Raw genomic sequence first — 26,987 nt, forward strand, 5'->3', positions numbered from 1 at the left:
GTTGTCTCCATTTTTGTCTATAAAATTACTTGACACCACCAGAATGTTATATATTTTCTAAACGCCTATTCTCTGTAGACTAAAAAGATGGCTGTTCCAATTTATGTTGCCTGATATTTGCGCAACTGTTAATTTATATTTTCAGTAAAAAAATACACTAAAATTATTTTAGCGCACACAAAGTTTAACCCCCCCCTTATATTTTATAAAAAAAAAAGATGGGATGAAGTTGAGTGAATAGTTACCAAATACGTCAAGCTTCAAAACAAACTGTGCTTGCAAAATTTAGAAAATGATGGTGCACAAAATTACTAGGCGATGCTTTGAATACATTTACAGCTCATCTATTTAGAGTAAACTGTAAATTTAGAAACCTAGTACCTGCTCCTTTTTTTTTTTTTCCTAGAGCTGTAATTAGTGCTCTCACTCCAATGTGTGGGGCTATATATAACGTGTTGCTCAATCACTGTTTACATACATGTACACACCCTATGCATGCGTTAGCATTTGTAGGTGTATGTAGGGTGATGGGGGCACTTTTAAATAGTTGTGTATGGTGGTTTTTAATACACAGCAAGTAGTGTAAGCATGCTGCAAGTACAGTGAAAGTGATTTGAGCGGCTATACAGCTGCTTGGATTACAATTACGTTACATTTAGGAGTCGGCTGAACAAAAAAGCAATGAGCTTGTTTTAAATCCTTTTGACTCTGGTCTTACTATGGACATCCAGAGAGCTGAAGTAGTTGACAAGAGTAAATGAAATGGATAGTTATTTAGATTCCTTGTTTCAACAAGATTCATTTTGACCTATTTACTGTACGAGTTTATATGTTTGACCATCATGTGAGTGTTTGCATTGTGCTCCAGAAAGTTGGTTAGGGATCTGAATACCCAGATATTTAGTTCAATTTTAACTTTAGTCCCACTCCAAAAATTCTGCTCCAGCTCTAAAACTTATCTTTTACAAATTAAAATGTTCTAGTCCTATATTTATGGTATGGAACCATCTTCTGGGCTCCGCTACCTGAGACATGCCCAGCCCTAAAGCAAAATGTATGGAAACAGAATGTGAATGACCTCTATCTCTTTCACTCCTGTTACTGTTTTGGAAGACACAGTATAGGAACACATCAGGCCTTCTGTCTTCATTTGGTCCCTCCTTCACAGCTTTGAAGTAGACTGTTATTTGAACTAGTAAAAGAATATCCCTTCTGTTGGCTTACTCAGAGCCAGAGAGTAAATTAGTAAATATGTGCTTTGTAGAGAAATTAAGAGGGAAAATGAGGTGCAGGACTTTTATTTTCCCTTGAAGTTAGCAGTGACATTTGGCTTACATGTAATAGGTCTTAGGACAGGACGCTTGGTGACAAAGTGAACTTTTTTTGTAATATTGTGAGCTTAACTGTATTCTGTTTTTATCTTTTCAGGGTGTTAAATTACTGTAGGATGTTTACGGAACTGTGTGAAACCTTTTTGGAGAAAATTGTGTCTTCTCCAGGGCATGATCTTGGAAACCTGCGAACCCTGGAACTTCTCCTAATCTGTGCTGGCCACCCACAGTATGAGGTAATCTGATTTACTCTCATATTTGGCAGAAAATATTAAAGTGGTTGTAAACCCTTACATATACCCAGTGAAGTGACTGGCCTCAGGCCGCAACCTCCCAGAGCTTCCATGTTATCCTGCTGCTTGATGGCCTGAAGTATAACAAAAATAGAATGATTCCCATGTTTTAAGGTTGTTAGTGCTACCAGGAGGTGATAAGGTGGGTAAAATTGGTTTAGAGAAAACTCGAACTGCAAGAGTGCAGAGTCCTTAAGTAGAGTTTTTAACCACTTCAATACCAGGCACTTCCTGCCCAGGACAATTTTCAGCTTTCAGCGCTGTCACAATTTGAATGACAAATGCGTGGTCATACAACACTGTATCCAAACTTTTATTTATTTTCTTCCCACAAATAGTTTTCTTTTGTTGGTATTTGATCATCTCTGGGGTTTTTATTTCTGGTTAAACGAACTAAAAAAGACTTTTTAAAAAAAGTTTTTCTTAGCTTCTGTCATAAAATTTTGTTTTCTCCTTCACTGACGGGCGCTGATGAGTTGGCACTAATGGGCACTGATGAGGAGGCACTGTTATGTAGAATTGATGGGCACTGACAGGTGGCACTGATGGTCTCTGGCACTGTGGTGGGCACTGATTGGCACTCTGTTGGGCACTGAGACTCTATTGAGGGGACACTGACTAGCATCTGTTGGGCACTGATTGGCACATCTAATGGGGGCTGTGCTGATCAATGTGCTGACAGGGAGAGCCGCCAAACAGCTCTCCCTGTCAGCGCAAACCAAGGAATGCCGTTTTAATGGCACTTCCTGGTGATTGGTCACAGCTGACCACTTGGTAGGAATCCTCCGTCGGAGGCTCCTTACCATGATCGGAGATGCGGCATGTCAGACTGACACGCCGCACTGCTTGCCCCCGCGGGCGCGCCCTGGTATGTTATCCTGCTGGACGTCGTATGACGCCCCATCCGGATAACAGAACCACTTTCCGGCCATCAATCTGCTATAGGCCGGGTGGGAAGTGGTTAAAGGATAAGTTCACTCTACAGAAAAAACTTAAATGCACATATTTATGAGCATTTATTTTTGTTACCTGAAAAACAATGCACCCACGATCAGTAGATCACAGGTGGGCTCCTACAGACATGTAATCTGGCTTTCAGCCCATATCTTTTGTATAGGCTTTCTGTTTGAAAGATGAAGGACATGTCAGTGGACTACGAGAGTGCTTATCAGTGCACCTGCAGCTTATTGAAACCACCGAGTCTGTCTGCCGTGGTGCCAGATGATACTTGTAGTTTATTCATTCATAGGAATCTGTGAATGAATGATATGGCTGTGTAGGCGGAGTGACAATGGGTGTGGGGAGAAGAACCCCTGCCTGCTGTCACAGGAGGTGGGGGGATTTGGGGGAGAGGGGCCAGGAGCTGGAACATGTTACATGTTCCTCACTAAATACAGCTGGAATATATAACCTGTTCCAAAGCTGAACTTTGGAACATGTTATATTTTCACATAGATAAACTTCACCCTGTCGTTGTGCTAATTGGCAAAACTGTTAATGCATGTTTACCAGCATAAGAGAACCACAGAGTCTGAAAATGTGAATTTATTTCCCATGTGCAGGATTACAAAGTATGGTGACTTGTACCATCCATAACTGTAGATTTTTATTTAATTTATTTAGGAATTTTTTGGCCCCCAATTGTTTTTCTTTTATACAATACAGCCCCCCCCCCCTTTTTGTTTTTGTTTTATTCACCTTGTTGTGCACATTGACTTTTTGGTTCTACTACCTTCACAAACTGTTTTTTGTCTGCTCTTTTAACAGGTGGTTGAAATCTCCTTTAACTTTTGGTACAGACTTGGAGAACATCTTTATAAAATAAATGATGCCGTGCTGAATAGTATCTTTAAACCATATATACAACGGCTTCTCCATGCCTTAGCTAGGCACTGTCAGCTTGATCCAGACCATGTAAGTTGTCCTGACATGTTATTCCTCATCTCCTTTTTCTATTTCAATATTTTTATTAGAATTTTATGCAAAAAGAGTAGAGTGTATAACTCTTACACCAACAGTAGTATCGAAATAGAGATAAGATATGGTCCCACAGCGTATAATAAACGTATCAATGGCAGGCAGAGCCAAAAAAATAACATATCGTAATATCAACTTCTATAGATAACTGAACCCAAAAAACATGTCAGACACACAAAGATAAACCAGCCTATCAGGGCTCTGGGATAACCCACGCAGGGGACATGGACAAAAAATATAATAGATAAGCATTTACATAATCCTCCGGCCAGCCGACGTGGGTCACAAACGCTTGAAGATCTTCCCTATCACATAGCAAATATGAAAATCATAAAGGTTTAAAGTAGAAAGAAAGGGAGAGAAGGGGGCGGGAGGACAAGGGAAAGTTAGCCAGGAGATCCGTCAGAGAGCCCACAACCCCTATCCACACTCTTTAAACGTCTGAAGGTTGGAGGCATTTGGGTCCCAAGGGTCCCAAACGCAATATAACCTAGCAGATCTGTCTTTCAGTATGCTCACCAGCTTTTCATGTAACATGATCCAGGTCAGCTTACTTTTCATAACTGCCAAGTCTACTACCGGTTTCTTGCAGGCAATTGCTATAGTGATTTTTGCCGCAAGAAATAGAAGTATATGAGGGTCTTGGTATTTGGGGATTTCGGCAATCGACATATTGAGAAGGGCCACGCTGGGGGTTCTTTACTATGTTTACATGTGTCCTGGAATAGATCAGCGTATAAACTTTCACCCAGAACCAGCGATTGGCACATGTCCGCCAGGTATGAAACATTGTGCCAGGCTTACCACAGTCTCTGAAACATAAGGAGGAGGTACCTGGATACATTTTAGAAAGACTATTTGGAACCAGGTACCATGGGGACATCCGATGCCACAAGGTCCATATTCATAATGCTTTTATAAGTTTGTGTGGACAAGGACCACCAATCAGTTTGATTTTCTATCCCAGATCCCGTTCCCATGCCAACATATTGGGCAATTTTCCAGTTGGATAAACAAACAATTTGTAAAGCACCCTCTCTCTGATTCAAACCATGAAAACATATAGACACTGTACGTGTTCCTCATCTCTTTTTTTATTGGAATTCAGGCAAAGCTGTAAAAAGTATCAATTTCATTATTGCCTGTTTGTATGCACCATGGAATTTAGCTTGTTTATGGTCCTTTTGTTGCTACCCTTGTAATAAAAATGGGCCCTGTGCTTAAACATGTCTGTAAAAAGTATGAGCTGTGTTGTCTATAACAGTTACCATGGTTTTTCATTTTCTGATTTGTCTGGGAAAATTTATGGTCGCATTGGCTGCACAAGTTCTCTCTTTTAGGCATCCCTTCTTTATGACACGCTTACACTAAGTTGCTAAACTGAGGGAAGGAAAAGCAGTGCAGCTCACAGACCGTTTTGTTCCTTGGATATTCTGTATGAAGTGTTGGCCACATACCATTCTGAGATTTGCATGTTGAAGCTGACTGGAGTTTCCAACAAAGAAACACACCAATCTAAGTAGCGGATCAGGGGCATGCTGCTAAGTGCTCTTGGCACTATGTACAGGTCTCCTTTTATTAATTATTATTGAATTTGTTTAAAGCAGTCAAACTCCAGCCAAAAAATTTGGGAACTTTGACTTACCAGTAAATTTCATATTTTGGATTACAGTACAGGACACAGGAAAAGAAAATCATAGGTTATATGCTGCTACCTTCAGGTAATTTAGACCGATAAAAGCTTTGCTGGGAATGCCCCCAGAGCATCCTCATATAACCCCACACACTCCATGGGACTTCAGTTTTGTAGCAAGCAATATGTACTATATTGTAATTCTTAAATTAATTTTTGTTTTTTAACACACAAAAAAGAATGGAAGAGAAAGATACAGTGTGTTATAATTACAAACCACAATATTGCAATACAGTAGTCATTTAGAATACACAGTCACAAAAACCAGCAGACAGAAGAGTGTAATTTGTAACACTGTACCGTACAAAGGTAACGGGTAAGTTGACAGACTAGGAATGCACTGATATCACAAAATATATATAGTAACTTGGTAGAATAGGTTACATCAAATCAAAAACAGTAGAGGTGTGATGAGCAGCAACATTAGCAGAGGTGTGGCCTGAGACCACAACTTATAGAATTTATTTGCTTGCCCTCTGTGCCGATACATCAACTTTTCTCTGGCATGAATGTTCTGGACCGCTTGTTTCCATTGATTGGGCCACTAGTTTGCGGGCCAGAAAAAGCAAACGTGTAACCAATAGTTTGAACATCTGGGACATTGATCCCTCCAGAATAATGTTTAGGAGTGCAATTTTAGGGTCCATTGGGAGGTTAATCGCAAAGAGGTCAATTATTTGAAATACAGTTAGAGAAAAAAGTATTTGATCCCCTGCTGATTTTGTACATTTGCCCACTGACAAAGAAATGGTCAATCAATAATTTTAATGGTAGGTTTATTTTAACAGTGAGAGACAGAAAAACAACAAAAATAACCAGAAAAACGCATTTCAAAAAAGTTATAAATTGATTTACATTTTAATGAGTGAAATAAGTATTTGATCCCCTATCAATCCACAGGATTTCTGGCTCCCATGTGTCTTCTATACAGGTAACGAGCTAAGATTAGGAGCACTCCCTTAAAGGGAGTGCTCCTAATCGCAGCATGTTACCTGTATAAAAGACACCTGTCCACAGAATCCGATTCCAATCTCTTCATCATGGCCAAGACCAGATAGCTGTCCAAGGATGTCAGGGACAAGATCGTAGACCTACACAAGGCTGGAATGGGCTACAAGACCATCGCCAAGCAGCTTGGCGAGGGGGTGACAACAGTTGGTGCTATTATTTGCAAATGGGAGAAACACAAAATAACTCACTCTCCCTCGGTCTGTGGCTCCATGCAAGGTCTCACCTCGTGGAGTTTCAGTGATCATGAGAACAGTAAGGAATCGGCCCAGAACTGCACGGGAGAATCTTGTCAATGATCTCAAGGCAGCTAGGACCAAAATCACCAAGAAAACAATTGGTAACACATTACGCTGTGAAGGACTGAAATCCTGCAGCACCCACAAAGTCCCCCTGCTCAAGAAAGCACATGTACAGGCCCATCTGAAGTTTGCTAATAATCCTCTGAATGATTCAGAGGAGAACTGGGTGAAAGTGTTGTGGTCAGATGAGACCAAAATTGAGCTCTTTGGCATCAACTTGCCATGTTTGGAGGAGGAGGAATGCTGCCTATGTCCCCCATAACACCATCTCCACTGTCAAACATGGATGTGGAAACATTATGCTTTGGGGGTGTTTTTCTGCTAAGGGGACATGACAACTTCACCGCATCAAAGGGACGATGGATGGGGCCCATGTACCGTTAAATCTTGGGTGAAAACCTCCTTCCCTCAGCCAGGGCATTGAAAATGGGTCGTGGATGGGTATTTCAGCATGACAATGACCCAAAACACATGGCCAAGGCAACAAAGTGGTGGCTCAAGAAGAAGCACATTAAGGTCCTGGAGCGGCCTAGCCAGTCTCCAGACCTTAATCCCATAGAAAATATGTGGAGGAAGCTGAAGGTTCGAGTTAACAAACGTCAGCCTCAACCTTGAAGGGGTTGTAAACCCTAGTTTAAATACAGAACAAACGTATCATACTTGCCTCCACTGTGCAGTTCATTTTGCACAGAGTGACCCCCGATCCTCATCTTCTGGGGTCCCCCAACGGTGCTTGCGGCTCCTCCCCACATCGGGAAACCACCTAGGAGAAACGTGCTCCCGAGTCCAGCATTTGTGTCCATAGACATAAGATGCCGGACTCTGCCCCTCCCCCCGGCACTCACGTCATTGTTTTGATTGACAGCAGTGGGAACCAATGGCTGCGCAGCTATCAATCTATCCAATCAAGAGCCGATCCAACGGGCAGAAAGGGTGAGTGCGTCTCTGGCATGGGAATTACGGGGCTCAGGTGAGTAAAACGGTGGGACTGGTCAATGACAGAAGTTTTTACACCTTAATGCATAGGATGCATTAAGATGAAAAAACACGAGGGTTTACAACCCCTTTAATTGACTTGGAGAAGATCTGCAAAGAGGAGTGGGACAAAATCCCTCCTGAGATGTGTGCAAACCTGCTGGCCAACTACAAGAAAATGGCTGACCTCTGTGATTGCCAACAAGGGTTTTGCAACCAAGTACCAAGTCATGTTTTGCGAAGCGGTCAAATACTTATTTCACTCATTATAATGCAAATCAATCTATAACTTTTTTGAAATGCGTTTTTCTGGATTTTTTGTTATTCTTTCTCTCACTGTTAAAATAAACCTACCATTAAAATTCTAGACTGATCATTTCTTTGTCAGCGGGCAAATGTACAAAATCAGCAGGGGATCAAATACTTTTTTCCCTCGCTGAAATAGAGGTCCAGTACTACAATAATTTGGTGCACCTTCAAAGCATGCGTAAAAAAGTGCAAATAAACTAAGTGAGTAGTATGGGATTGCGTCTGCAGGACTTGACTGAGTTGAAGATATTGGACAAAATGAGTGTTTGGGCAGTGTCAGAGTTAGAAATGATGATGAATCATTATTATGGTATAGTTGGTGAATGAAGAGGATGTCTGCTTGTTTCCAGGTATCGGGGAAAAGCCAAGTTGTTCCACAATTAGGCATATTGGGTGAACCCAGTCTGCTCGGTAATTGCCTGGGTAGCCTTCCAGATTTTATGAACAAGCAGAGGTATGGGGAATTGCTGCTGCGAGTGAAGTTGTCCAGCTTTTATAAGAGGGTATTGTGAGAGAAAGGTGGTAAGCAATCTTTTGGGTAGGGTCCCATATATTAAAAAAAATAGCATTATCTTAAAGTGGTTGAATACCCTTTTTTTTATATTTTTACCAGAGTGTAGGGGCACTCCATCGTTGCAGTACTTTGGGTAGTCTTGGAGGTCTTTGGTGTCAGACTCGTGAAGCCGCAGTAGCAGGAGGCTGGCTATACACTAGTAGATTTTTGAACAAACGTTCATACCAATACTTATGCGAAAATTCTTTGTACATTCGATGACTGGATGAATGTTGTTCAAAAGTACTTAAAAAATGTAGTGAGGAGAAAAAAATAAATTCTTGCAGCAGCAAGAATATTGTAAGCAGCATCTACACACTTGGGCCCACCAGCATTAAAGGTGATTTATATTCCTCCACCTTTGCGGTTGCCATTGGCTCAAGCTGCTGTCATTCAGTCAGTGAGCCAGTGAGGCGAGAGAGAGGGGGCCGAGGCCGTGGCTGTGTGTCTAAATGGACACACAGAGCAGCAGCTCGGGCACCCCCACAACAAGCTGCTTGCTGTGGGGGCACTCAGCAGGAGGGAGAAGCCAGGAGCACTAGTGAGGGACCGGAGAAGAGGAGGATCAGGGCTCCTCTGTGCAAAAATACTGCACAGAGCAGGTCTGTATAACATGTTTGTTATTAAACAACAAAAAAAAAGACTTTACTATTACTTTAATAAAGTATTCTGATGTCTTGTTTCATAATAATTAAAAATGTAATATGTAAATGTAAAATAATTTGGTTGTGTGTGTGTGTGTATATAATATTATATATTTTCTCTTTAACAACTATTTTTTTACAGGAAGGGGTTCCTGAAGAAACGGATGACTTTGGAGAGTTCCGTATGCGAGTTTCAGACCTGGTAAAGGACCTGATCTTTCTGGTGGGCTCCATAGAATGTTTCTCTCAGGTATATCAGTTATTTAACCATAAAGATATATCTGCAATTTGTATATTGCTGTGGTGAACCATAAACCAATTTGATCGCAGTGGCTGAGGGCGCCTTTTTAACCACTTCAAGTACGGACACTTTCACTCCCTTCCAGTCCAGGCCATTTTTTAGCTCTCAGAGCTGTCACTCTTTGACAACACTGTACCAGAATCATTTTTCTAATTTTCTGAGACAGCACTTCTTTTTGGTGGTGTTTAAAAATTTTGAAAAAAAAACACATTTTCTTATTGTTATTGTTATGAAATTTTGCAAATAACCTTTCTTCATAAATCTAGGTCGGTGATGGCAAACCTTGGCACCCCAGATGTTTTGGAACTACATTTCCCATGATGCTCATGCACTCTGCTGTGTAGTTGAGCATCATGGGAAATGTAGTTCCAAAACATCTGGGGTGCCAAGGTTCCCCATCACTGATCTAGGTCAACATGTATTCTGCTACATTTCTTTGGTAAAATTAACCCAAATGTGTGTATTTAGTCTGTGTAAAAGTTATAGATTTTTATATATATATATATATATATATATATATGTGTGTGTGTGTGCGTATATTTAAAAATTCATCAGTCCTGATGTACTGACTGCCTATCATTTCTTGAGGCCCTAAAATGCTACGACAATACAAATACCCTCAGATTTTTGAAAGTAGATAGCCCAAGGTATTTATTAAGAGGCATGGTGAGTTTTTTGAAGTTGTAATTTGTCCCAATTTTTTGGAAAATGAAGAAATCAAATAAAAATATTTTTTTTCACAAAGTTGTCATTTTAACAAGTTATTTCTCACACACAGCATAGGCATACTTAGAATTACACCCCAAAACACATTCTGCTATGCGTCCCAAGTATAAGGATTCCACATGTCTGAGATTCTTTCACAGCCCAAATGCATAGAGGGGCCCAAAATCAAGGGAGTACCTAAATTATGCGTTTGATTACCTATCATATTTAGTGTGTGTGTGTATATTTATATTTTATTTTTAATACATTGTCACTAGAGCAGTGCAGTGACACTGTACTACTCTGGGGGGTTGATCAGGGATTTTTTTTTTGCTTACTGATTGGCTGTGGTAAAACCTTGTGGTTGAACCACAGTTTTACTGGCCCTCAACCACTATCCCTTTGAGCTGCAGAAGCAGCAGCCAGGGGTGTACACATGCCATGATGCTTTGCTTTGGTGTTGAGCTGGGACTGGTCTGGTGTTGACCAGAGACACTGCTCTACTGACTGACACCGTCCTCTGCCCTACTGACTGACACTGTCCACTTTTAAGGTAGGCTAAGTTTATATTTTTACAGTGACTTTGTTTTATTCTATTTTTTAAGTTTTTACTAATTTGTTATACCTTGCTTGTTAAAGTGGTTGTAAAGGCTGAAGGCTTTTTTTCTTACCTTTTTACCTTTACACCTGAAGGTAAAAAAAACATTCAGTGTGCAGCTCTCCCCTCAGCCCTCCCTAATGCTTACCTAAGCCTGATCTCGATCCAGCAATGTGCACGAGACCCAAGGCTTTCCTGGGTCTCTCCCTATTATTATTATTATTATACAGGAATAGTGAATAGCTAAGATGCAGGAGCCATTGGCTCCCACTGCTGTCAGTCACAGCCAGCAGGAGTGGGGGGCGGGGCTGAGCTACACTGGGTGTCTTATTAACACAGAGAGCCGGCTCAGGAGTGACCACGCACGAGTGCACAGCAAGGGGCTTGCTATGGGGGCACTCGGCCAGGGGGAGGGGCCCAGAGTGCCGGAGGAGGACTAGAGAAGAGGAGAATCTGGGCTGTTTTGTGCAAAACCACTGCTCAGAGCAGGTAAGTATAAGATGCTTGTTATTTTTTTTTAAATAACATTTTTTTCCTTTACAATCACCTTCATTTCTTACATTTTTTTTTTTTTTTTAATGGCACTGAACTCATGGTGATCTCCACCTCTCAAAGGTTGCCTACCACTGCTCCAAAAGAATGTAGAGAGACAAAGCATATCTTGTAACATAAATGTTCAGCGATGATCTTAATTGTTATGATGTTGATTTTCATTTATATATATTTTCTTTTCCATGCAGTTGTATTCCACTCTGAAAGATGGAAATCCACCTTGGGAAGTCACAGAGGCTGTCCTGTTTATAATGGCTTCCATAGCTAAAAGTGTAGATCCGTAAGCATTACTGTACATTTTTTTTTTTCTTTAAAAGTATCCAGTTTGATCATCTGTTGCTGGCTGTTCTTTCTTCTTTCTTCTTCCTCCTTTTAAATGTGTATAGTTTTGAGACCTTTTAAGTAAAATCTGCTAAGCCTACTTTGCGCAGTGGATACTAAATATGTACCAAGAAAGATTCCCTTTTAGCTTGGTTTATACTTCAGTGTTATAAAATGGAATGCTTTACTGTAGTTTTTTTAGTTGTCAAACTCTAACCTGCATATGTGTTGTGCTGTTGCATTATTTACATTCATTTTGGATTTTCTGTGGATTTACACTTTTTTTTTAATATATTCTTTGAATAGTGGGGGGAAGGGTAGGAACCTCTGTCAGGCTTTTTTTTTAACAATTTCTGTAAATCAGCTGGGAGAAAGTTAATTTTTGTGTTTGTCCTGGTGAATATAGTCATGACTGTAAATAAAAGGGAAGTTTTCTGTTGACCAATGTCTAAGAATGGGTTTCCCATACTTTAGAGCGATTTCCTTTCACTTCCTGTTGTATTTACAGGACAGGAAGTAGAGGTAAATCTCCCCAACGGAACATAAGCCAAAAATCTGACAGGTATTTGAACTATTCCCTACTCTGTTCAAAACTATATAGTTGTTTTTGTTTTGTTTTGTGTTTTTGTTTTTTTGTTTTTTTTTAAACCACACACACAAAAACAGATTTGTGGACATTACCAAGCACAATTTGCTTGTGTGGGCAAATGTGATGTCTAACTGCAGTTCTTAGGGTATATGTGTACAAAATAGATCCTCATCAGTAAATATAAAGTAATTAAATAAAGTACACATATCCTCCTCAGTAAGTATGGAGATGGCTGGGGTATAGTAATAGAAATATTAGAAAATAAGTATAAAATTTAACTGACATGATGGAAGAAGTTAATGGGCATGTCATCCAACTCGGAGTGGAACCATCTTGGCAGCCATCAGGATATTGCAGAGATCGGAAGGGAATGCTGCTGGACTAGATGCAGAGCTGGTGCTGTCAACCAATCTGGAGTGCAAGCTGGGATGATGTAAAGGTTTCCGGCTTCCGGGTAGTATGTCAGTTGCGCCAGGCTCGGCTCTCCTCAGCTGGGGTTGGATGAGTCTGTATGTGACGTCATGTGAGATGGTCATGGTAACAGTTTCAGGGCTGAAAGGACTGCCCTTTCTTAAACCAATAGGAGACTCCTATTCAGGGGAGAATAAAGTGGACCCAAAGGCAGTGTTAGAGGCCACAGAAGATTTCTCGCCCTCAGGCTCCTATACACCTAAAGTCATGGCTTTATGACGTATACTTGACATCATTGATATGCTTACTGCTTCTGTGCACAAAAGCCTCGGCATTGTTTCTCTTGATTCTCCTCGCCATGCCCCTTTAGGTACTAAAACACCTGCCAAGCCTAAAACAACCTGTTAGAAATAGAATGGGAAATCTGACGATTGAGTCAGTCAAAAAAAGATTTTTACCCAATCGAGAATCATTGTCAGGCTATCAGTTGGAAAGAGTTTCATAAAAGTACCACCAAGTGGTAGACCCTGCTATCTTGTCTGTCTTAAAGTGGTTGTAAAGGCAAAAGGTTTTTATCTTGATGCATTCTATGCATTAAGGTAAAAAAACCTTCTGTGTGCAGCAGCCCCCTTAATACTTACCTGAGCCCATCCAGATCCAGCGATGTTGCACGAGACTCGGCTGCCCGGGACTCTCCTTCCTCTTTGGCTGAGACAGCAGCGAAGCACCATTGGCTCCTGCTGCTGTTCATCAGTGAGCCAATGAGGAGAGAGGGGGCGGGGCAAGGCCACGGCTGCGTGTCTGAATGGACACAGGGAGCTGCGGCTCAGCTTGGGTGCCCCCATAGCAAGCTGTTCCTTCTTTTAAAAGTCCTGCCTACAGCAGCCCAGCTATTTTTTGAAATTTCCATTTGTCAAACCACAGTTAATTCAAATTGGGCAATGAACTACCAACCCAATCCTGTATTCCAGGCCTTTACTTAAAGCAGTTACTTTCTGCTTTGCTCTTTTGTGTGATGCCATAGAACAAGTCATGACACAAATCTCCAGAATGGCTCTGTGTGTGTGTGTGTGTGTGTGTGTGTGTGTGTGTGTGTGTGTGTGTGTGTGTGTGTGTGTACACATTTGCAGAATCTTGTTACTCAAAGCATGGCCACCTAAGGCTTCCTGTAAAAGATCTCACATGTATGCCCTTTGAAGGAGGATGTCTCTTTGGTGAGGCACTTGACAAATTCATCATGGATGTTACAGGAGGATAGGTCGTTCCACAGTACATCCTCTGTGCTAGAGGGTGGTGGGCCCTTACCAAGGATTGCTTGTTGTCTGAAAGACTGTCAGAAGTGACTCAGGCATAGCAGAGGAAGGATCCACACTAAGTGCTATGGACTGAGACAAGTACACACTATATGGGGATATGCTTTGTTCATTTTCGTTTTTAAAAGGTTTATAACCACTTTAAATCACAAAATATGTAAGCTAAGGACACCACTTTACCACACCTCAATGAGGAATTAATATGTAAAAAATGATTGTGTTATCGTAAACATGCCTTTTCACCTCCTATTTTTCTGTCATACAGGCTTTTCAAAATGATTGCAATAATTTAGGGTTGTATGAAAGGACTAGTGCAGTAAACAATTTAAACAATGTGCACTTTTTTTTTTGGTCCGATGTATAGACCTATATTTAAAGTTGTTGTAAAGGCAGAATGTTTTTTTACCTTCAATCATTCTGTACATGTTGGTAAAAAAACCCTCAGCGTGCAACTCTCTTATCAGACACCCCCCCCCCCCCCCCCCCAAATACTTGAGCCTGATCTCGATCCAGTGATGTGCACGAGTGCCAAGGCTCTTAGTTCTCTCAGAGCACGAGAGCCAAGGCTCTCAGCAGCAGAAGCTATTGGCTCCTGCTGCTGTCAATCACAGCCAGTGTGGAGGGGGTGGGGCTAAACTATGCTCTGTGTCCAAAGATCGTACCAGATCGTACGATTTTCCTTTTAATCAGTACAGTTTTCGACTGAAAATACAATACTGATAAACTACAAGACATTACATCACTTCCTAATTTTTATTCTGTCGTACGAGAATTTTCGTAACTTTAGTAACCTCTTCATTTTCGATATGGAGACTAGGATGCAAAAAAATAAAAATTAAACACGACGATCAGTGTGCCTCACAAGTGCCTCCATAGCAAGTGGCTTGCTATGGTGGCACTCGGTGCTGCACGTAAGTATAACATGTTTATTTTTGTTTTTATTCTTTGAAATAACAAACTATACTATAAATTCTGGGCAGGAAAGGGACAGGTTTTTGTTTTTTTTTTTAAAAAAGGGACAGCTCCTCCAAACAAGGGATGGTTGAGCTACATTACTTTGTAGCAAGTCACACAAGATGAGAGACAGCTGTAGATTACAGATGTGTGTCAGACATTTGTGAATGCATCCAAGAACTTCGAAGGCACCAGAATTTACATGACTGTGTCAACTCTGATCCAGCATCTCAATCCAGGGTGAAAACCTTGACCCCAGATAATGCCTAAATAAAGATGTCTTTGTCATTCTGGGAAAAGCATCACATGAAGGCATTGTTAGAGGGAGTACTTTTATCTGGGGGTAATAAAATGTAAATATTACACTTACACGTTTGCTTGCATAAAATAATGGCTGATGCTCGAACCAGATTTAATTTTTAATCAGTTTGCAAACCTTGCCATTCCCTGTGCCCACACTGCTATCTTGGTTTCATCTGGACAATATCACTAATGTGAATATCCAATATATATTTAAAGCACTGCATAAATTGACGGCGCTATATAAGTACCTGTAATAAATATTTCCGCATATGTAAATGCCTTTCAGGGTGTGCATGTATGCGTATGAACATTTTTGTTAATCTCTCCATCCTTTTATTTGCAGAGAGAACAATCCAACTTTGCTGGAAGTCCTAGATGCAGTAGTCCGACTTCCCGAGTCTGTTCACATTGCTGTGCGCTACACAAGCATAGAGCTGGTAGGGGAGATGAGTGAGGCGATTGACAGAAACCCTCAGTTTCTTGGTAAGTTCTTACCCTTAAAGTAAAACTATAGGTAAACTTTTGTTTTTTCATTTTGGATAGAGCAAGGGAGGGTTATAACCCCTGTTTGTGTTGTGTTTTTTTTTTTTGTTTTGTTTTTTTTTTCGCCATCTGTGTCCCATTGTGGAGATTTCCCTTCACTTCCGGTCCCATAGCCCAACAAGAAGTGAGAGGAAATCCCTGCAAATTAAGAAAATTCCTTAGGGATAACTAGAACTAGTGTTCCCTATGGAAGAATACCCCTCTTACTTTTCTGGGAACAACCCAAAATTTTGGGAATTTCTTTTACTTTCACTTTTGATGATAATGGTAAACAGGACAAATAGAGAGGATGAATCTCCTTAACAGGGGCACAGGCAGCAATAAAATCAATATGTGTACTTCCACGCTATGACCTCTAATAAATGAAATGATAATCCAAGAGAGCAAGCTGCTGCAGGCACCTGAAAGCTTACCTGCAGCTAATAAAGGGCATAAAATATACAATGAATGGTGTTGGGCTGCTTGAATATGTGCAAAAGATTTCTGTAAATATTGTGCAAAATCAGATACTAATGCCCCGTACACACGGTCGGACTTTGTTCGGACATTCCGACAACAAAATCCTAGGATTTTTTCCGACGGATGTTGGCTCAAACTTGTCTTGCATACACACGGTCACACAAAGTTGTCGGAAAATCCGATCGTTCTGAACGCGGTGACGTAAAACACGTACGTTGGGACTATAAACGGGGCAGTGGCCAATAGCTTTCATCTCTTTATTTATTCTGAGCATGCGTGGCACTTTGTCCGTCGGATTTGTGTACACATGATCGGAATTTCCGATTTTGTTGTCGGAAAATTTTATAGCCTGCTCTCAAACTTTGTGTGTCGGAAAATCCGATGGAAAATGTGTGATGGAGCCCACACACGGTCGGAATTTCCGACAACAAGGTCCTATCACACATTTTCCATCGGAAAATCCGACCGTGTGTACGGGGCATAAGACCCCTTTCACACTGATGCAGTTTTCAGAAGTTTTAGCGCTAGAAATAGCCTCTGAAAAGTGCCTGAAAACTATCTCCCATTTATTGCAATGTGTGCTTTCACACTCGGGCGGTGCGCTTGCGGGACGTTAGAAAAAGTCCTGCAAGCAGCATCTTTGGGGCAGGTTTGGAGCGCTATAAATAGTGCTCCCAAAACGCCCCCACCCGTTGAAATGAATGGGCAACGCTTCCAAAGCGCCTTAAAAGCGATTGAAGGCGCCACAAAATGGGTCTTTTTCTTCTTCCTTTTTTTTTTTTTTTTTTTAAGGTCACGCTGTCACGTGACCTTTAAAAACTCGTCCCGCTAGGGCCTGAAAAGCACCGCAAAAATGACCGGCGCTTAAGCACTGTTAGCGGCACGTCAGTGTGAAAGGGGTCTAAATGTGTGCAAAATCGCTGTAAATACAGTGCAAAACAAGCACTGATAAATTGTGCAACTCTGCAAAAATTAATAAGCTCCTCAGGTGGGTACAACGAATACTCAATTATAAACTTCTAATGATCTTAAAACGTGCAAATCAAATCATAAATGTGCTTTAAAATAAAAGACTGTGAATAAGATAAAATGAGCACAATCTTGTGTGTATCCCCAGTATTACAATATAATTAGTTCATGTGTCTTTAAAACAGTCTCTTATATTGTAGAATATCCCGTGTGAGATAAAAACTTCTGTGATTTCTCTAAAATGGTGCTGTGACACCACTGTGCTCTCTGGACTCCTCATCTTTTTACTACTTGGGTTAAGGTATATAGGAATATTTTCCCAATGTGGTGGTCCCTCTATCCTCCCCTCTTTTCACTCCCTCTAGTTTTTCTCCTCGGAATTCGAGGTCTCTTTGGGTGGGTAGGATCCTCCTCCTATAGTACTCTTGTGTATCAGTTCTTAGCCTCGCCCAGGGTATGCAAAAATTTGGAAAAGACTTCCCATAGAGTGATATCGTTTTAAATAAAAGATTTATTTAAACAAATAGCTTCACTCACATTTAAAAAACTTTTTAAAATAGCATAACATCCACGAGTACAGAACTCCTACATCCATTTACATTGTTTCCGATATGCCTCCGCTCACGCCCTATGTGTTACGTCAGACACATGACTTCTTTAGGGGATCAATAAAAACTGACAAGCGTTCTAATCCCTCTGCAGTCTATCCAAAAGTAAAAAAGATGTTTTGCTTTTAGTTCTACTTTAAGCTTTGGTTTTTAGATAGCATTTATTTTTGTTTGAGTAGAATAACAACACATTGTCTCTTAGGCTGCTCTCAAATTAGCGCATCTTTAAAGTCGCACAGTTTCCAGTGCGGCTTTGATATGGTGTGCGATTCGCCATGCAACTGATGTCCAAAGTCGCATGACAAGTCGCACAAGTGTGAATGGACTCTTATTCTATACAGTGTGCATTTCACTTCCTTTTTTTTTTTTTTAAGTTTTTAAAGTCTTCCAGATAAGTAGCTGCAAACCAGACTGTAAAAATTGGTCTCATGGCAGATATATTACTGATTTTTTTTTTTTTGGTCCAAGGAGTCTCATGTCCTGTATGCTGCTTTCAGCAATACACACACGAAAGTCCGATAGCTTGAAAGGTTTTATTTTGAACTCATGTCAACCTTTTGGGTATGTGTGACAGGTTGAGCACCCTGAAGAATATTCAAGTTCTGTGAAACTTGTAGGATTTCCTAACTTTGCTGTAATAAGACCTCATTCATACGAGTGTAGTTAAAGTGTTACTAAACCCAGGACCCTGCATTCATTCATATCTGGTCTCCCACAGTACACAGAACATTGAAATGCAATCATTTTATTACATTTAAACTGCTAAATACATTTCCCCGTCAGCAATATATAGCACTCTTGTGACTTCTATCAGTGTCTGGCCGAGCACTGGTTAAAGATTGTAGAAGGAGTTTTCATTCTCCTCTGACTGTCCTATGAGGCTGCAATACTCCCGACCCTCTGTCTGGACAGTGCTAATTGGGGCCCTGTGTTGATCAAATGCAACCTCCCACAAAAAAAAAACCTCTAGCAATACATACCAAACTGAGCATGTGCAGAGTGCCTCCTAGGGCTCTGTTCTATTAGGAGATGGATTGGGGAAAGTAAAAGGACAGGATCAGAGAAGACAGGATCAAACAGCCTTTTTACACAATGCAGAGGATTAACCCCTTAGATTCCACAGCGAATATAACCAGCATGCTTTGCTGCATATACAGACTGATTTTACTGTTGTGCATTTAATAACACTTTTTAAGCAAAGGGCTCTGTTTGCCCATACAGGTGTGCAGGCAGTCCCATTCATGTCTATTGGGATGCAGCAGCTGCACAGACACAGTTTCTCTCCAATTTGGCATCTGCGAGGGTGCAGGTGTTTACAGGTGCATGACCTTGAACTCGCACGGTCTGCCTTCGGGGACATGCTCCCACACTCACATAGATGTCAAATTGGGAGCAGTAATTGTGTCCATGCAGTCGCCGCTTTGTCCCAGTTGACATGAATGGAACACATGCATCCTGTGCAGATAGTCACGGCCCTCCGCATGGGTCTATGTGAGTAAAGCCCCGATTTGTACAGCAGTATCTTAGTTCTGACATCTGAGTGTGCTCTATTTCCTGTACTTTATCAACAAAATCTGGTGCAGCTCTGCATAGACACCAGTCAGCTTTTAGGTTTTAGCCCAGGTTCACACTGAGCTGCGGAATTGAAGCCGTGCGAGTTCAGCTGTATGTAAATGTAATGTAAATTGAAGCCCGAAATTGCAAAAAGTAGTAAAGAAACTACTTTTTGAAATCGGTGCAGCGTCGCACCGACTAGGATGGTGTCATTGACAGCAATTCCCACCGATTTGACATGTCAAAACACTCCAGTGTGAACCAGGACTTACTGTCAAGGCTTAGTTGAACAAGCTGAAGTTAGAAGCTGATTGACTACCATGCACAGCTGCATCAAATTGTGCACTCTTCAGTTTTAGTAAATCAATTCCAATGTGTGAAGCTTGAGGGATTTCTTGTTTGTCTGGTCTTTCACTATTCCAAAATAACAAACCTGCAGTAAAAGGGATGAACTGCTGAACCATCTCTCTTTTGGCAATCAGACCATCTTGGTTCCTTTTTCTTTTTTTTGGGGTGGAAGGAGAATCTGCAGTGGTCAGCAAATATCCTCCTTCGGTCATATGTATGGAGCGCCTTTTTCTTTTTCCTCCCTAAATTGTGTCCTATCTTTGTCACTGATATCATTAGATCCTGTGTTATCCTACCTAATGAAGGGCTTGTGCCAGACAACCTTGGCTACGCCTTCTGCCAAAGCCATTCAGAACATTTGTTGTGTCTGTCGGGACCACATGGCACATCACTTTAATGGGCTTCTGGAAATCGCTCGGTCTTTGGACTCCTTCTCATTGCCACCAGAGGCTTCTGTAGGACTTCTAAAAGGTTTGAGCTTTAGTATTATTTACATTTAAATTCCATGGAATCTATAGAATACTTTTATCATACAGATCTTTTAACAATGTCCAACAATGTATTTGACAATGTGTAGAACAAATACAGCTTCTTATGTAGTGGACACCACGATGAGCCTTCCTTTTATGTGGCAGCTCATTTACTATTACCTTACTGCATTATTAAATAATGAGGTTAAAAGGATGTAAGGGTAGTCAGAAGCATTTGAATGTGCCTATTCCACAGAAGAATTTTTCTTCTGGCACAATGTAAGATTTAGGACTCCCGGCCAATGGCGGAGAAGGATGGTTTCAGTTAATCTGTACAGCCTTTAACATTTTAAAAAGGGAGGTAGAGCAGTTCAGGTGTAATCTTTTTTCCATGATGTGGCCAAGCCATGGCATATGATGGCTTGTTCTCCAAGAGGCTTCGCAAGCCACAACTCAAAGTTGGGTAATTGGTTGCAAACAGGCCAGAGAGTTGGTTGAGTAAATACCTATAATGGTATAAGAGTGTGCTTCACTTGAAAGTCAAAGGCACGCCTAATGTCTTGTACATTTTTAAGATGGGGGAGGGGTTATGGATTTTGAGCATTTTGAATCCTTGCTCTTTACTTGCAGGCCTGAAACACCTGCAAAGTCTTTTAGACTATAGATCAGTTTGAAAGTGACTCCACAGGGTTGGAAAGTGTAAGGCATAATCAGCAAAAACAGTTGTGAAACATACCTAGTTCAATGCCTGTAAATCAGAAGTCAGTCTTATATGAGAGTGGATATTAAAGCTTATAGGATTTGTTTATTCAAATAAGCAAAAACATGTTGCTACAATTAGAGATGCACAGAGGTAAAGAAATCGGTAGAATTCAAGCAGCAGCCTTTCCAAAATTTGAGCCTTAGTTTTTGCACACAGAGCCAAATAATGATAAATGTTAATTTTCCCTGAATCCTGGGATTTATGCAGCCCTGCTAATATGTTTCACTGACCCATTTTCCCCCAAATCAGGCACTGCACTGGTCCTTGCACGTCTACCTCTGGACAAGATCTCTGAATGCTTGAGCGAGCTGTGTGCTGTCCAGGTTGAAGCCCTCAAGAAGGTGAGAAAATTTTGATGCGTGCAAGATCAATTACATTTGGCTCCTCCTAGATGATCTACTTTTTGAATATATTTAAAGTAGACCTATGTTTACCTAGTTTCACTGTCACACCCGTACACCCTCTATAGGCCTGAGCTATTTTTACATTTATGCTATCCGCCTATTAACTCTGCAGTAATCTTGCTGATATTTAAAGCAGAGCTCCACCCAAAAGGGGAAGTTTTGCTTTAAGGCCGCCGTGTCCTTTTGGGGAAGGGGGGGCGGCAAGCCCCCCCCCCCCCCCCGGAATGTCCCCTGGAACTTGACAGGTCCCAGAAGACACTGGGACCATTCACCATGCACCGGTGGGCACCCGGCTGTAAAGCTGCAAGCTGTCACACCTGTGTGCCCGTAGTTAAGATGCCGGGGACAGACGCACATTGCTGGACCGTGGGACGGGTGAGTGGCTGTTTATTAAAAGTCAGCAGCTACAGTTTTTTGTAGCTGGCGACTGTTAAATTTTACACAGGAGACTGCAGCTCCTCTTTAACAACATAGTAATACATTTTATCTTTTTTCATTGGACAGACAAAGCTTCCTTTTGGTAATATTGTCTTGCAAAATGTTTTTTTTTTAAGCAAGCCATAGAAAAAAGTAACATTTATCAGTATTTAAAAATTGTTGTAAATAAGTATTTATTTTCGTTTAAATTACCCCAAAAATTATGATTCTGGTGCAAAGCATTGCAAAGTTTTTTAAGGCATTTTTTGAATATGAAGGGTGGAAAAAATAGTTGCAAAAAAAAAAAAAAAAGATATGGGGGGGAAAGTGCAAAGCAGCAAGCCGCGCTGATTGCATGGCTGTTAGTGTGTGCTGTGAACACAGTGCTGATGGGCCAGTGTATTGAACTGTTAACACTTTACTTTTTTCCTTGTCAAAAGAAGTTTATTGAGTATACAATGTTATAAAGATACATAAAGTAAGTTTACAAGGATCTATAAAGTAAGCTCATTGTTTTACAGTAGGGTTTATATAGGTAAATATCATGAAATTTCAAATATTAAACATTGGGTTCACGTAAACCTAAATTAAAGATATATATAATTTCCTTAGTTACTTTTGTATGTATTTAAATGATTTATACCTACTATACATATTGTTTACAAGTAGAGTGTATATAGGTCAAATAAATTCTGATAATGAGCTTTAATCGTAAGGTGGAGAAAAGGAAAGAGAAAGAAGAAAAAGGGTTGAAAGGTAGAGGTATGGTCCACAAGGTTGTCCCGCTCGTCAGTTTATTATTCTTTTTAGTTCTCTTTGAAGCCTTAGAATGGGTGTCTCTGTAAGTCATTTAATCTGTTACCATGGCAACAGGACAGAGCACTTTACTTTTTTCTACAGAGTTCTGTTCCCTGTGATGGAATTGCAATGCAGTGGTTTGCACTACAACCCGCTGCACTTAAACTAAAGGTGTGAGTGGAGTACTTTTTTGTTAGCGAACAATACAGAAAGCAAGGAATTTGGCCTTGTATGTGCACTGCCAATGCAGCCAAACTGCATCTGATATGCACAAGCACCCAGGGTAAGAAGCAGTTAAGCAGGGCTGATTATGGTAAAGGGGTTAAATGGAAAGAAATTTTATTTGAGCCACAAAAAAAAAAAAATTTTGTTTTTGCATATTGGGTTGCTTTAACTGACATCATATGTAGATTAAAGCCCATCCTTTTAATCAGCAAATCATTGAAATGGTGGATACAAAAGTAACACTTTTACTTTGTATCTCTCTATCTTGTAGCTGTGTGCACGGTTTGTGAACGGTTTTATGACAGCAGCTGCTAAGCCCCTCCTATGCAGGATCATTTTTAGCAACTTTAATTTTCTTCCACCTTTGCCCTATAATAAAGCCTTTTGCCTAGTTTATATTGTGTAAAAACTTTCTGTATGGGGTTTTTCTTCTGGCTAATGTCAAGGTAAACTGCAGTTCCCAGTGGTTGTATGCATTTATTTTTAATATGTCAAGAAACCTATTCCCTACTTCTCTGTTCAGCTCCTCTCCCAAGACCCTAATAATGGCTTGTCCTCTGACCCCACGCTATTTCTGGACCGACTGGCAGTCATCTTCAGGTATGTGTCATACCACTAGCAGCGCTGCAATGCATCTGTTATAGCATTATGAAATACAATGTACTGCTGTTCTGATAATAGCTGGTTATAACCGTTTTTGATCAGTACTGTCTGCATTGCACAAAATCAGCAAATCAGAATTTAATCTGCACTTAAAAGTGACATTTTTTATTTTGTGGCCATTTATTGCTATGAGCTAAACATTGTCAAGTATTCCTGTATACCACTGCTCAACTGGTCATGCTGTAAATGCATCATGTAAGCAGTAAACACATTGTGTATGTGGTTGGTGGTTGTTGGGCAATGCAGAGTGCTTTTAAAGGCCCTTAGATAATTGCATATGGCCAACTGATTAAGCTTGTTATTGCCATTTGGTGAATGCAGTTTACAACTATGTGTGCTCTTTTTGTTTTTGATTTATACAGTGGTGTAGAGCAGGTAATGCATGCTCTTGATAGATTGTGTTTTATTTTAAGGCACACCATTCCCTCAGTAGAAAATGGACAGACCCACCCATGCCAAAAAGTCATCCAAGAAGTAAGTAACCAAAAGGTGGGCTTGCCCTTTTTGTGTAAGATTGTGTATGTGTGTAACGTCTGTGGTTGCCAGTAATCTTGTAAAATTTTTAATGACTACACTGTCCGTTTGTTGGTGATAATAGCAGTTTCAATCTCAGATATGGCCCGTCATGTCAGAGACCTTGAATAAGCATCGTGCTGACAACAGAGTTGTGGAACGATGTTGCCGATGCCTTCGCTTTGCTGTGCGCTGTGTTGGAAAAGGATCTGCTGCACTCCTACAGCCTCTTGTCACACAGGTATTTTACATCATCTTCTTAAACAAAAAGTAGAAGCTCAAATGATTTATCTAATTGGGTTGTTAAAAGTGTTAAACATAATAAAGTGCCGACTTTAAATGCAAAGTTTGTTAACCCGCTATATAAGTTCCTTACCATTTTTTTCAGTAGTAAGTTTATCCTAATCGAACAGTACAGGGCACAGGATCTGTAGTTATAGACCACGGGTTATATGCTGACACACACACACACACACACACACACACACACACACACACACACACACACACTGGATCAGTTTGCCTTGATGTGTATGTTGGAATGGAAACTGTCCCAGGCCCATGATGTTTACTTTCAGCCACTGGATCGTTTATAGCCTTAGTACAATTAGACCCATTTTTCTCAGCTCCTCTGTGCCTTACCTCTTCCATTGATAAGGGGATCCCCTGTGGGGTGCTCACAAACTGGATGGTGGGTAGCAATGACCAGACATGCTTTTTGTGTTCTCGGCTTACTCATGAGGGTTCTGGGATCATGGTTGCCTCTATTGAGGCAGTTCTGTTTGTTCATTTACACTCCAGTCCTTTTGGAGCCCAACATTCTCATGATGTGGAAAAACAAATCCCTTTCCTGGATCACCCACTGCTTCCTTTCAGCTAGGCAAAAAATCTCCCTGGCATGGTGGATTTCAACTCAGCCCTATAATCCATCTGGAAAGGTGTTCCTCTTCTCTGCCTGGGAGGTGGTAACAGACACCATTCTTTTAGACTGGGCCGGGATTTACTATTTAACTGAGAGCCAAAAGTCTCTCTCCTACACTGGACCCCCTCACCTACATGGTCACCCTGGGGGATGTCAGAAGTCAGACAGCTCTGAAGGAGGCAAGCTTGTTTCTCTTTTGGGTGGAGAACCACACTCCAACATTCGCAGCCATCTACATACATACTTCCTCAGTCACAAATGCCTGTACATGGGAGTGGTCCCCCTCCAGCCGCTGCCTTTTAACAGTGCCATGGGGAGCCCGGGAAGGATGCCACTGGGCCTCTGCTTAAAAAAATATGTATGTTTGGGGGTTCTAAGTAATTTTATAACAAAAAAATGCAGATTTTACATGTATGACAAAAAAGTCAGAATTGGCCTGGACTGGAAGTTGTTTATATTTTAATTGTTTTGCATTTTTACCATAAGTTATCAAATATAACAAATTACTTGCTTTGACTTCAAATGCAACTTGCAGTGTGTGTGTGTGTGTGTGTACTTGGGAAAACGTCTTCATTGTTTTTGACTGTTGTCTGGTAATATTTTTCAGATGGTTAATGTCTACCAGATTCACCAACATTCATGTTTCCTATATCTGGGTAGCATTTTAGTGGATGAGTATGGGATGGAGGATGGTTGCCAACAAGGATTGCTTGAAATGTTGCAGGTGAGTTTCTTCCAGCACTTTCAGTTCACTTGTGCTGGTGTGTTCAACATCTATTTATTTTTAGTCCTTTGAAGGACACAAGAGGTCTAGAAACTTTGGGTTATAGCACTGCTTACAGGAGGAGTCGATGCTAGCAAAAAGTTGTAGGTCAATCCAGGCTAACCCCCCTACTACCAACATGTTTGAGTTTTTTTGCTAGTGCCTTAGGACAATGGATGTCTTTTCTGCAGCTCTGCAGCCTAACCTATTTTCTTTATCGTACATCATAGGACACAGAGCCTCAAGTAATTACTTGGTGGGTTATGGGCCTACCTTCAGGTGTTGACACTGGTATAACCAATACAGGAAGTTGACTCCCCTATATAACTCCTCCTCCTTCCAGGAGTTCTCAGTTTTTTCGTCAGTGTCTAAGGTGTTGGTCACGAGTGAAGCTGTGCTCTGAGGAGCTCCAGGCAGGGATCCATGTTGGATTTAAAAAACCTCCACAACCGGATCCATCCTCGCCACTGAGGCCATAGGATGCTACCCGGGCCTCGCATTGAAGAACGAGGTTTTGCCTGTAAGCTTCTCTTTGAGAGCTGGACCCTAGGAACCAGGATGCTTTTTGGTTTTTCATATTACCTAAAGTTGTTCCTGAGGGGTGCTATACATGGTCCAAAGGAGCGGAACCCCTTTAAAAAGGGCCCCAGTCTTTGAAGGTTTAACTACGCTGCCTGCCGTGATGGGTGAAGGTTGGATCTGTCTGTTAAATCAGCAGTATCCTGCAGCGAGGATAAGGTACGGGGAGAAGCCTAGGAACTGTAAAAAGTCCTATGCCCTTTTCTCCAAAAAATACATATATATATATATATAATGTATAACTGTATGCCTTAAAATGTTTCCTTTAGAGGGAGTATATTACACTTGCCTAGTAAGATTTTAGTCATACATTTAGGCCAAAATGTATTCGGCCACATGTCTTTGGTAAAAAAATGTCAATAAGCGTATATTTATTGGTTTGCGCAAAAGTTATAGCGTCTACAAACTAGGGTACATTTTCTGGAATTTACACAGCTTTTAGTTTATGACTGCCTATGTCATTTCTTGAGGTGCTAAAATGGCAGGGCAGTACAACCCGCGCCCCCCCCCCCCCCCCCTGCCCAAATGACCCCATTTTGGAAAGTAGACACCCCAAGGAAATTGCTAAGAGGCATGTTGAGCCCATTGAATATTAATTTTTTTTCCCAAGTGATTGAATAATGACAAAAAAAACAAAAAGTTGTCACTAAATGATATATTGCTCACACAGGCCATGGGCATATGTGGAATTGCACCCCAAAATACATTTAGCTGCTTCTCCTGAGTATGGGGATACCACATGTGTGGGACTTTTTAGGAGCCTAGCCGCATACGGGGCCCCCGAAAACCAATCTCTGCCTTCAGGATTTCTAAGGGTGTAAATTTTTGATTTCACTCTTCACTGCCTATCACAGTTT

The 26,987-nt window shown here is 41.0% G+C and overlaps 1 protein-coding gene across 7 annotated transcripts in view; it reads left to right on the forward strand.

Moving 5' to 3' along the window:
- The window catches only part of TNPO3 (transportin 3), a 103,366-nt gene that overhangs the window by 55,304 nt on the left and 21,075 nt on the right, over positions 1 to 26,987 (forward strand). Inside the window, exons 7-18 of one of the 7 annotated variants that reach the window (XM_073619316.1) lie at positions 1,429 to 1,567; positions 3,392 to 3,538; positions 9,228 to 9,335; positions 11,430 to 11,521; positions 12,071 to 12,124; positions 15,476 to 15,615; positions 19,893 to 20,084; positions 21,096 to 21,187; positions 23,214 to 23,290; positions 23,767 to 23,842; positions 23,967 to 24,107; positions 25,396 to 25,512. In XM_073619316.1, coding sequence (XP_073475417.1) covers positions 1,429 to 1,567; positions 3,392 to 3,538; positions 9,228 to 9,335; positions 11,430 to 11,521; positions 12,071 to 12,124; positions 15,476 to 15,615; positions 19,893 to 20,084; positions 21,096 to 21,187; positions 23,214 to 23,290; positions 23,767 to 23,842; positions 23,967 to 24,107; positions 25,396 to 25,512 — 1,375 coding nt within the window. Of the gene's footprint in view, positions 1 to 1,428; positions 1,568 to 3,391; positions 3,539 to 9,227; positions 9,336 to 11,429; positions 11,522 to 12,070; positions 12,125 to 15,475; positions 15,616 to 19,892; positions 20,085 to 21,095; positions 21,188 to 23,213; positions 23,291 to 23,766; positions 23,843 to 23,951; positions 24,108 to 25,395; positions 25,513 to 26,987 lie in introns of all 7 variants that reach the window. The other 6 variants (XM_073619315.1, XM_073619321.1, XM_073619317.1 and 3 more) reach the window with 6 other exon arrangements.

The sequence above is a fragment of the Aquarana catesbeiana genome, linkage group LG03, assembly GCF_042186555.1.
Source record: "Aquarana catesbeiana isolate 2022-GZ linkage group LG03, ASM4218655v1, whole genome shotgun sequence".
Lineage (NCBI taxonomy): Eukaryota > Metazoa > Chordata > Amphibia > Anura > Ranidae > Aquarana > Aquarana catesbeiana.